Genomic DNA, 12912 nt, shown 5'->3' on the forward strand with positions numbered 1-12912 from the left:
TTTCTAACAATCATCATTTCTGATTAGTTTTGATTTATGTTGTTTTGAAAGTTTTTCTTTGTATTTTAATGTGTATTTCACTCCAGTGGGATGTGGGATACAGTTTGACAGACACTGTTCAAAATAAAACTATATTATAAATTAGGTTCTGCTCCTTTTGATGTAAATGGCCAAACTCTCATTGACTTTAAGGGGAGAAGGACTGGGCCCTTGAATTCTACTGCTCTGTCACACTGGTAATAGATATTATCTGACTGTCTGCCCCTTGCTCATAATGCTAGATCCAGACACCCACTCTCTAACTTTTACTGGATTGTTTATACTATAAGTCACACACTCATCCCCTAGTCTCTCTCTCTTGCCCAGTTCCAGTTAACAGGCACAAACTTGCTCACTTTACTCATGCGAATAGTCCTAGTGATTTCAGTGGAATTACTCCCATGAGTAAGGTGAACAGGATTTGGCCCAATCACAGAAAACACTTTATCATGTTTCACTCTTCCATGCCAATGCCATTCCCTTTTCTTTCCAGGATGCATACTGTATTATTTAGTGTGCCACCACGACTTACACAGCTCTTGAATTTTGAATCACATACCATCAAATTCTCTAAGGGTATGTTTGCACTGCAATTCAAAACCTGTGGCTGACCCTGCTGACTCAGGCTCACAGGGCTCAGGATGCAGGGCTGTTTCATTGCTATGTAGACTTCCAGGCTTGGGCTGGAGCCTGGGCTCTAGGACCCTGTGAAATAGGAGGATCCCAGAGCTTGGGCTGCAGCACAAGACCAGAAGTCAACACTGCAATTAAACAGCCCTGCAGCTCGAGCCCAGTGAGCCCAAGTCAGCTGGTTTGGGCCTGCTGCAGGTTTTTTATTGCAGTGTAGATGTACCCTAAGTTACACAATAGGCAAAGCATGAGTAACTAAAAAAGCATGTGATCAATTGCTATCATTCATATAATATGGGTCCAATTCTGCCCTCAGAGATCCTTGCACAGCTCCAACTGATTTCAGCATAAGTTGTACATGCTTTTGTAAGGGCAAAATTTGACGCTAACTCCATCAGGCAAAACTTTTACGGGCTTCTGATATGCCGCAGTACAGTCAAGACTCTAGCCTAGTACAGTTGCCTAAACTTTTTGAGCACAACTGTTCTCAATGAACTCATCAGAGACTACTCATCGACTTTAGATTCCCTGAGGTGCCCGTCAGCCTAATGTATTTATTTATTCATATTTATGCACTGTGCCTAATGCACAGTAACAACTTGCTCGTTTCTATGTGACTAAATCGAAAAGGATATTTCCATTCGACGATGCTGATGCATGCCCTCCGGATGGGATTTTTCAGCGTTAAACACAGCAATGCCCGGGGAGGACGTGTAGCTGTGGTTGTACCCTGTTTTTTCTGTTTCCCATACTGCTGTCGTTTCCTCTGCGTGGAGCTAGCTGTGGATATTGTTGCATTGCCAGCACTACCCATCAATTTGGCCTGCCTGGCAGCATCGATAGCAGCCTGCCATGACAGAGCTGCCCCTGGAGTAGGGATATGCTCTGGGGCAAGTCCTGCAGCTGCGTTGGCATTCATGTTGGCATGAGCTGGACGGGGACTCCCATAGTTGGAACCTAGGAATGAAAAACAAAGAAATATATTCAGCTATATTAGCAGGAGGAGGAAACATTACTTTGAAAGAGCTTAAGCTTCAGTAAAATAAAGATTTCAGGTTAAGTAAGCATAGGCTATAAAGTTAACAAAAGCACTTCCCTTCAGTTCAACTTCTTCATTTTATGGGAATACTACTCTGCAGTGTCAATCGCCTTGAAATACTCTCACATGAAAATCCATGGACATGGAATTGTTTACAACCTTCAATCAATACAATCACTAGGCACTCAATGTTAAAAGAAAATGTCCACCTTTCCCATCTTCTCTCACTCATTTAGCCAAGTTCAGTAGTTTGAAAGTTCATAAAGGTCAGGATAGATCTCACTCCTTCAGGACTAAATATACTAATGTCATACATGTAAATGTGTAGAATGACCCCAAATGAGGCGCATGCACACACAAAAAGAGAGGGAGTTTGACCTGACATGTGTGCATAGGGGTAAAGGGGTCTTCTATTCTTTTCAACAGCATAGGGGACTGACATCATAACTAATTTAAAAAAAAAAAAAAAACATTCCCAGGAGCTTAACAAAAACCCAGGAAAAGCGAAAATGTAAAGAAAGAAACCAAAAATAAAAACATAGCTTTAAAATTCCTTTTATGAATTCATTCCTGAGAGTATGTTGTGTTGGTGTCATGAACTGGTGACTTTTAAACATTATTTCTGCTGCTTGTATTTTAAAGAGACTGTCACATTTGAACAAACTAAAAAAAAAACCCACCAAAATGTTACCATTAAAAGAAATTATCTCAGCCAATAAATTTTTAAGTACTCTTTCCCATTATTTAAGACATTTGTGTTTTACTAAAAGTTTTCAGACACCTTCTCCTTGATCGTGTACTGAAATAATGCAAACTCTAATTCATATATTCAGACCCAAATTACTATGTCTATGACATCTGTTTGCTATCATTAAAATCCTGATGCTCCAAATCTTTAGCAAGATGACCTCACTGTAAGGTGAAACGGCACATGAGCTTTTGTTTAGCCACACCCTTTTGTGATATGTAAACAATGAGCCACGTTCTGGCTGCGAACTACACATGTGCTCAAAAGGAAAGCCTCAAAATTCTATTATATGTTTTTATCTGTGAACTAGGCAGTAGCTCATGTTTTGGGATATTAGTAATTATATTAGGAAGCTGGAATGTCCTGTAGCAGTATAAATTTGAACCAATTATAATTACTCCTTCACAGCACATAAATAAATTATTCAACTTGCGAGAACACCGGCTATCCTTGAGAGACAGCAGTTCCCTTCACCTCTGATCAGGTGCTGCTGCTCTTCAGAAAGGCATACTCGCAAAGGGGAGCAGAAGGGGAGAAACCAGAGGAAGGAGTTAGATCATCTTACATAGCAGAGCTAGCTCATTACCTAACATTGACTGTGTTCCGCTTTAAGGAGGATTAATAAAGAAATCCAGTGATATTTAAGCAGGCAGACCAATTGAGTTCCTGTACAAGGAAAACAAAAGGGACCAGAAGAAGGCAACCTAGTGCCTCCTATCCGTAGAATACATTCTAAGAGATGATTAAAAGTGGGGGAGGGAAGTTAGCAAGTTGCTTGGAAATCTTTTTTTTTTTAATCTTCTGTAATTGTTGCTTTCAAATTGTCTATATAGTGTCAAGATACCACAGCAATAGCTGCATTATAAATGCATTAGAGTGAGCAGAAAGATACAATTAATCTGTTGCAGTCTTCTGCTCTAATCTATGCCCCTAAGTAAAAAGCACATAAGACTTTAAAATACATCTCTCACTGAAAGAAGAGACAGAAAATTATTAGGTTAGCTGATGTTTTATTTCAGGTTTCAGAGTAGCAGCCGTGTTAGTCTGTATCTGCAAAAAGAACAGGAGTACTTGTGGCACCTTAGCAAGAAGGTGCCACAAGTACTCCTGTTCTTTCTGCTGATGTTTTATGTCAGCCATCTCCATGAGATTATCAGGCTGTTCTAGTTTTCTTCTCATAGCAGGAAAATTTTGAGCTTGTCTCCTGCTCTCTCTGTTATCTGAAGACCACACATCCACCCACCCCAAGTTCATTTCAATATGAGAATCCTTCAGGAGTCCCATCATATTCGAGGGAATAAAGATCTTCCAATACATGAAGACCAAAATAACATACTGAGATTCCGACTCAAATTCTTTTTAGATTGCAGTGCAAGATTTTAAAGACTTGGGATTTCTCCAAGGATCAGTGGCAAGCAAGGTGGATGTCAAACTCAATGACCCAAACACACAATTCATCATGGACCCAATCAAAGATCCCAGCAGCTTTTCACTCTCATGGAATATAGGGTCCATTCTGAACTGTAACCACATCTGATGGCAGATGTACCTACATCCTCCATAAGACATAATCCTATTTGTGACTGCAAAAACAAACTTCGAACTATGGAATGCCTTGTCAACCAATGTCCTCAGTGATCATATGCTGGTGATACCTCTGCCATTCACTTCATGTCACCTGAGGCAATCAACTAGACCACCAACCTAGATTTGGACATCTCACACATTACTCGTTTTTATGCCATACGAAAGAAGAAGACAACTGAAGACCACGTGGCTAGGCACCATGGGTTAAAGCTGATTAATAACGAAGGTGCAGTATGTTACAAAGAAAACAGAAGTGGACTGGAGTCAGAAATGTGGTGCTTCACACCCATACAAAACAGTCAGAGTGCAGAAAAATAGATTTTAGGGCAGAGTACATAGGTTGCCTAGATCTTTTCTAGATTAAACAGTTGGTAACATGGCAGACAAAACACACTTTACATTTTCTATGCCTTGGTGAATTGGTGCACTACTAGTGTGGGACAACAAGTCTCCAGTTCTTATCAATTATACTCTGGGTTACACATTTATTTTCAGACTGTTTTCATATGCAGTGTTTTCCTTTATCTTCCCTTTCCATCTCTCTAACCTAAAGCTGCTCTTTAATACACACTTATTAGAGAGGATAGGAAAAGATCTGTGTTTTGCAGAAGAAGCAAACTTACTGACCCATTACCACTGTGTTCTGACCATGCTGGCTGGATCCCACTGTCATGAAAGTAAACAGCCACTGCATTCTAACAAAGACTTCTCTACAATTCGGGAATTTCTCTGTCAGTACTGCTTATTAGTTAGGTTCAACATAAGAACTCAAGTCTACGCATTTTGACTGATGTATTGGTCTGGTTAAGAATGCAATCTTCTAGTGGCTTCACTATCTTTTGTTTCTACTGCAGTGATGAGGCCCATAATAAGTCCTTTGGCACAAATTAATTTTAAATGACTAGTCAATGACAGTTTAATATTAACAAATATTGAAAATATTGATTACTGATGAAGATCTGTCTGTTTAATGAGGCTCTGAGATTGCAGACACTATCTGTGCTCCATAACTAAAGGCAGTGACAAATGACTTGATCTACAGGCACTTTAGAGAAATGGTTTAAATTAAAAAAAAAAAAAAAAAACACATAAAGCTCACACAGTTCAATGGTGCAGAGGTCTCATGTTGGACGGCTGAAGAGCAGGAGTGAATTTTACTGAGAGCAAAGTCGTTTTTCATGGCACTGTAGCACAGCGGCCACCAACCGCCTCTAATTCTCTTTCATCAGGGCCCTTTAATAACTCACTATTTAAAAAGAAAAGGAGGACTTGTGGCACCTTAGAGACTAACAAATTTATCTTAGCATAAACTTTCGTGAGCTACAGCTCACTTCATTGAATGCATCCGATGAAGTGAGCTGTAGCTCACGAAAGCTTATGCTCAAATAAATTTGTTAGTCTCTAAAGTGCCACAAGTCCTCCTTTTCTTTTTGCAGATACAGACTAACATGGCTGCTACTCTGAGCCCTGTCACTATTTAAAGATAATTCAAACAATTCCCACAAGGGGTTCCATTTATTTAGTCTTCTGGTACACAGCAGCCCTCCAGGCCTCAACCCTAGTTCAGTCTCTCTCACTCTGTAGTCCAAAATAACTCAAAGTCTTTGAAAACAGAACACAAGCTCTCACAGTCCCAGTTTCAGCAGAGCACAGTCTGCCTCCTAGCATGCCCAGCCTGGAATTTGTGCTTCTCCACAGGTTCTCTCATGTGGTGCCTTCCCCTACTGACTAAGAACTCCGCAGAAGCCTTCTGACTACTCCCTGCAGTGTCTACACGATACAGTTTCCTAGGCTTTATCCAACAGGCCAGGCCAGGCTAGGCTCCCCTCTCACCCCCACCCCTGGCTGCAACTGCCTTCTGCCTTTTACATTGGAATCCCCTGATTCCCCTCAGGTGGGGCTCAGCCTGTAATCAGGGCTAACTTAGCCACAAGCTATCCTGCCCACAGGTAACCCACCCATGCACTATATGAATTATTAAATATCAATCAAGGTTGTAAATTTAAAATGAGGTCAAAATGTTGAAGTTAAGATTGGTCTACCAGTGGGAATTAACCACGTTGCACATGCTATACATTACACTACACATTTTACAGCAAAATCACCCCAAATAATGTATTGTGATCACCATTAAAATATTTACAATTGCTGTTTGCAAGTAATTCATGGTGTATGTGTCATACCAATGCCAACAATTTAATGATTTAAATGGTGAACACTGTATATTCAATGTGGCCAAGTTAATTTTAACATGAGAACTGTAATTTTTGCATTTCCTGACTTAATTTTATTATTTGCAACATTAATGTTGTATAGATGTAGAAAATGAAATGTGGCTGCAGCACTATGGAGTTGTGTAATTGTTCTTTTTTCCTACAGCTCTGTAAACTGTAGCACTCTACAGTTGATGCAGCTGCACAGATATGCAAAAGCCCATGCCCTGGAACAACAGAATTGTATAATTGTGTTGTCTCACAATTCCATGGATTTTAAACTTCAATCTGTAGCTACAGGAAAAACTTTGCTTCAGCAATTCTGCACACTGAGAACTAGCTACATACAAAGTTCAAAATCTCAAAGTTAACTCATTGGATTCATTTGTGTGCAAACGCATGGCCTTATCCTGCCATCTTTACTCAGACTAAAGTCTCAGTTGACATCATTGGGGAGTTTTGCCCAAGGACTGTAGGACTGGATACAAAGTAGTCTTCATATTTAAAATAGATAAGTAAGTAAAATAGATTCCCCTCTCCCCTCCGCCCCCACACTTATTTGCTTACTATAATAAATAATAAAAATAAATGAAGACAGTTAGCTCAAACATTCTTATAATTAACCTTTGGGCTGACACAAAGCATTGAAAAGTTTCCTCCCAAAAGGAGAATTTCTGCAAAATTCGTAAGTGAAAACAAGGGGTTTTAATGAAACCTGAATGGCAACCTGAAATTTAGTTTTTGCTACAGCAAGAGTTATACTATACACCTGCCCCTTTAAACATCACATCAGGCTGAAACTCAGGATGCAAGTTGCCAGCCCAGGTAGTAGATTCAAATAATTTTTTGCTATAAATTGGTTTTGAACACCAGATCACACAAAAAAAATAGATTATTTGAGATGGTTCTCTGCCAAATCTGAGACTAAACATTTTTCTTTTAAATTAAACACACACAAAATCTTATTCAAGTTGTTTTTTACTTGGGAGTAGATACCTTTGCTTTTTTTCTCTTCAACAGAGCCTCTTTATGCTGCACATCATTAATGGAAAGAACAGAGTCCAATAAGAAGCAAAAGAGGCTGCAACCATGAAAATATTAAAAAGAAGTCAGTGTAGGTGGCGGGATCTGCCTGGGCTGTATGTAACTGAGTCAGATCTTAAGTTTGAAAATTACATATTGACTGTTCATGGCAAATTTTCGTAATTTTGCTAACACTACTTAGATTGTAAGCTCTTTGGAGCAGGGAGTGTCTTTTTGTTCTGTATTTGTACAGCACCTAGCACAATGGGGTCCTGGTCCATGACAGGGGCTCCTAGGCACTACGGTAACAAAAACAACAACATTACCCATCATCATTCTAATGAACCTTGGGAGGGATCTTCCCCTTAGAATCACTGCATAAAACATCCTCTGTGCATAGATTTCCTGCCTCCCAGATGTGTGTTGGGATCTACTGTGTCCACAGCACCATGTTTCCTCTCAACCCCTAGACCCCTGCAGGGCTTCGATCCAAGGATCTAGGGATGGAGAGAGGGAGAACCAGAGGACATTCCCAAAATTCCTCTAGGCTCCTTAAGCCCTGTGGAGTATCAACTCACAAAAAAGATAAACAAGTATTCCTTTCTACACAGAACCCTCCACACATGGGGAGTCCTGTGGCAACCATGAATGCAGGACTCCATGAAACTATGACTCCACTGGAGAAAGGGGGCCAATGAGCTGATGCAGCTGCACAGTGCCTCTATGCAGTTGTCTCTGTCTCACAGCAAATACCCCAAAATCTGAGCAAGATTTGATGGTTAACCCCCATGCTTCTTCCAAAGGAGACAACTCTGCAGCCACATGAAAGAATTGGAGGATATAAATGGAGGTATTGCAGAACTGAATTGGATCCTTATGGTCAAACATATACTCAACAAAAATAGGGAATCATAAGTTTATGATGCTGAAATAGCTTTATCTCTTTGGAGTCTAGTATTTAGCGTCTTCTAGTTGGGACAGGAGTGAGAGGTCACAGAACAATGAGTGATCCAACATACAAGATATGCTCTAAGATGTAGTCACAATAACTTAAACTACTTTTATGGAATTATGTCTGACCCACAAAAGTCTATTTTGCCAGGATTTTTTGTTTGTATCCAATTATTAGACACTGATATCCCCTTTTAAAAAGGTAAGCAAAGATTAGCATCATTGAAGTGCTCCTGCACATATACGAACTTAAACAGCATGAATATCTGACATTACATTCACAGTCTCTCTCAGTCAACATATTCTATTTCAAAATTGAGCTTCAAAACAAAAACAATTGAACAGTGTTGGAAAGAGCTACAATAGACCTCAGACGTTTCTGTTGTCTGTTTCAGGTGATATGGCCTTTAAAGATTACATTTCTCTTTATAAGCATGTTTTTGAATTAACACAATTCAGATTAATTATTTACTAAGGGCATAATCCTGTATTTACAATAAAGGCATTATAGTCTCACTGACCAGCTAATTTACTTTCTGTGGTTAAGTCTGCTATAGTGCAGATGCTGGATTCCTCTTCTCACCCTCTTCAATTGGCAGGATGATGATGACCAATCACCATCAAGGATTTTCCCACTCTGTATGGTTTCTTCCTCTGCTTCTCCGGTTTGACGAATTCCATTCTGAAAATCTGGTAACCTACTCGCCTCTCTCTTGCTCACCAAATAGGTGAGTATCTTATCAAAGCTTAGTTTGAAAAGCCCAGTAGGGTGGGAATCAGCACTGCCTCGATAGGCCCACAAAAAGCAAATTAGCTTGTAATTTGCCTTTCTGTGGCTCAGTTGTGACAATGCACTAACTGGCTTCAGTATACCAGTACCCTATTTAAAAAACAACAAACAACAACTCATGTAGGAGAACAAGGAACACCAGCCTTAACTAGGAAAGGAAGTCTGAGAATTATGCAGCAGGAGGAGGGGAAGCACATTTCCCAATAAGCCTGCTGAACACTATGTCTGCTAAATGCAACTACCTGCTAGATTTTTTTTTTTTAAAGTGAGACCATTCCCCAGGTACAAGGCCTCATGAAATACATCCTAGAATATTCAAGGAGTTGACTGAGGATATATCTGAGCCATTAGTGACTGTCTTCAAAAAGTCCTGGAAGATGGGAGAGATTCCAGAGGACTAGAAAAGAGAAAATAGAGTGCCCATCTATAAAAAGGGAATAAGGACAACCCAGGGAATTACAGACCAGTCAGCTTAACTTCAATACCCTGAAAGATAATGGAGCAAATAATTAAGCAATCAATTTGCAAACACTTACAAGAAAATAAAGTTATAAGTAACAGTCAGCATGGATTTGTCAAGAACAAATCATGTCAAAGCAACCTAATAGCTTTTTTTGACAGGGAAACAAGTCTTGTGGAGAGGGGAGAAGTGGTAGATGTGATATATCTTGACTTTAGAAAGGCTTTTGATATGTCTCGCATTACTTTCTCATAAACAAACTAGGGAAATATAACCTCGATGGAGCTACTATAAGGTGGGTACATAAATGGTTGAAAAACCATTCCCAGAGAGTAGTTAACAGTGGTTCAGTCAAGCTGGAAGGGCATATCGAGTGGGGTCCTGCAGGGATCAGTTCTGCGTCTGGTTCTGTTCAATATTTTCATCAATGATTTAGACAATGACAGAAAGAGTATACTTATAAAGTGTGCAGATGGGAGGGGTTCCAAGTGGTTTGGAGGATAAGATTAAAATTCAAAATGATCTGGACAAACTGGAGAAATGGTCTGAAGTAAATAGGATGAAATTCAATACGGACAAATGCAAAGTACTCAACTTAGGAAGAAACAATCAGTTGCACACATATAAAATGGGAAATGAGTACCTAGGGAAGGAGTACTGCAGAAAGGGATCTGGGGGTCATACTGGATCAAAAGCTAAATATGAGTCAACAGTCTAACACTGTTGCAAAAAAACCCCAAAAACAACAATCATCATTCTGGGGTGTATTAGCAGGAGTGTTGTAACAAAGACACAAGAAGTAATTCTTCCGTTCTACTCCACGCTGATTAGGCCTTAACTGGAGTATTGTGGTGCTCAGAATTGAACACATTTCATGAAAAATGTGGACAAATTGGAGAAAGTCCAGAGGCGAGCAACAAAAATGATTCAAGGTCTAGAAAACATGACCTATGAGGGAAGATTGAAAAAACTGGGCTTGTTTAGTCTGGAGAAGAGAAGACTGAGAGGGGACATAACTGTTTTCAAGTACGTAAAAGGTTGTTACAAGGAGGAGGGAGAAAAATTGTTCTCCTTAACTTCTGAAGATAGGACAAGAAGCAATGGGCTTACATTGCAGCAAGGGCAGTTTAGGTTGGACATTAGAAAAAACGTCCTGTCAGGGTGGTTAAGCACTGAAATAACTTGCCTAGGGAGGTTGTGGAATCTCCATCATTAGAGTTTTTAAGAGCAGGTTAGACAAACACCTGTCAGGGATGGTCTAGATAATACTTAGCCATGAGTGCAGGGGACTGGACTAGATGACCTCTTGAGGTCCCTTCCCATCCTACGATTCTATGATTCTATAATCTGCCAGACTGAGTTGCACTGAGAAGGAATTTTTCTAGGTTATCCTGTCCTAGGAAATAATGAGCTCCATTTTCTCCTGAAGGACCTCCATTTTCCTGGCCAACAGAAAGAAAACCAAAACCCCCCACTTCAACAAGCATCTCCAGGCCTCTTGAAGGAGACTCCTGGTGGCGACTGGGGTCAGCTCTCTACTTCCAAGCTGGAGAACACATTTCCCTTCTTTGAACCATGGCCCACTACAGCAGCTGTGAAAATTCAGCTGCCACAGCAACCTAAAGAACCTATTACTAAGAAGAGTATTTGCATTCATCCCAAGTAAGCCTCTGGAAGTAGTGGAAGAAATGTGAGAGAACCAATTATATATGTATTTGAGGGAATAACTAGCAGCAGCTTTCAAATAAAACAACAGTTCTGCTGGAATAAATGCAGTCTTCCAAAGAACACCCTGGATCAAATAGGCATTTCTAATACAAATGGCATATGAGTTGACTAATGTTTTCCATTGGTACCAGTTATTCATGTAATGCTACATTAAACCAGTATCTGTTGCTTTTAAGCATTTCTAGTGTGCCTATCACCATGGTATCTATGCACTAATACGTGCTGTAGCTGAACCACACGTCATGAACACAGTGTATTCCATGTACTTGCAGGTACAAACTCCAAGCACAAATACTAGTATGTAGACTAACAGAGAGCTTTCTTGCTTACGTGCACTTTTTCACATCTATCAGCTAAATCAAATATGCAAATTCAGGAGTCAGCACTCAGAGACCTCGACCTAATACCTCTCTGGTATAACTCCTTTGATTTCAATGGAGACCAGGGGGCACAGTTGGAGGGGAGCGTGTCAACACTGATGCAAAAAAAATGCCTCTGATCTCTGATGAATTTCAGAATCGGAACTCAAATTTTGCAGCAAAAGCTAGTTATTAGAATGGGTTGAACAAAACTTTGGATCTAAACAACTTCTCCAATTTTTTGGGAGTAGGTGGGTGGGAAGGGAAGTGATAGGAAGTCTGAATCTGGAGCAGACATTTTGCCTCAGGGCTATCTCGAGATCCTCAAAGAAGTCAGGACTCCTGTGCTCCTATTGCTCAGTAGTACATCTAGTTAGATACACAAGTCCAGGCACAAAGGCAGGGTAGGCAAAGGTGGCAGTAATTCCACCACAGTGTGCTGTTTGCAGTAATTCTCTTTGTCTCAGGGTCTTTACTTCTCACAGTGTTGTATGTCCTATAAGCTTTACTTCCCATAAATTGCACAGTGTCTCATGAAGCTGCTTTGTGCTGCCCTTCTCTTCCCCCCTCCCTGTCCCGCCCCCGCCAATCAGCCTCCCAAGCTAAAAATGTATGCAATTAGGCATCCTTCCATCATGTTGTCTATGGGCATTCCTAAACATAGGAAACTTCTGCAGATATAATACTCCATCAGAGAAGGGGGTGCGGGAAGAAGTTCCCTTCCCCCATTAAATTAGAATATTATTTCCAATAATCCATCTTCCTAAATCTACATTCCTCCATACATGCTGGACACCCCTGCTCAGGAAGATATTTGTTTAGTAGAATTTTCACCTTTGTTGTCCTCTGTCTTTGAATTGATACTATCTGACAGACCTCGGGTCCACAAACTAGTGAATGGATTATATTCATCTGCATGTATTTTTTTCATCCGTGATTTTGTAATATGGATAATATTCTTCATTTAGTAAGTAATCAAAATATAATTTATTACCAGCTGCGAATAGAAGTTTAAAATAGTCCTCACTTTATTAAATGGTCTCAGAATACCACTTATGAAAGAACACAAGATTGAAATAGATTATACAAAATGAAAGACAACATGTGCCTGTGTCTATGTGCACACACATGTGCATGGTAAAACAGCAGCTTTTTCTAGCCAGCTCTGGAAGCAAAAGGCACATCAGAACTTGTTTTTTCAACTGAGGCGTGTCACAGGTGAAAGACCACCTTGTGACATTCCTTTTCCTTCACAGAAAGCCATGCCGCAAAATCCTGCAACCCTAACTACAACACTGCATAATAAATATTGGTTGAGTTTTTCTGATATGGAAATTTTGCATAT

General features: G+C 40.0%; 1 protein-coding gene across 1 annotated transcript in view; it reads right to left on the reverse strand.

Moving 5' to 3' along the window:
• The window catches only part of CACNA1C (calcium voltage-gated channel subunit alpha1 C), a 714429-nt gene that overhangs the window by 608734 nt on the left and 92783 nt on the right, over positions 1-12912 (reverse strand). The window contains exon 2 of the mRNA XM_074938754.1: positions 1304-1626. Coding sequence (XP_074794855.1) covers positions 1304-1626 — 323 coding nt within the window. The remainder of the gene's footprint in view (positions 1-1303; positions 1627-12912) is intronic.

This window comes from Natator depressus, chromosome 1 (assembly GCF_965152275.1).
Source record: "Natator depressus isolate rNatDep1 chromosome 1, rNatDep2.hap1, whole genome shotgun sequence".
In the NCBI taxonomy this organism is placed as follows: Eukaryota; Metazoa; Chordata; order Testudines; family Cheloniidae; genus Natator; species Natator depressus.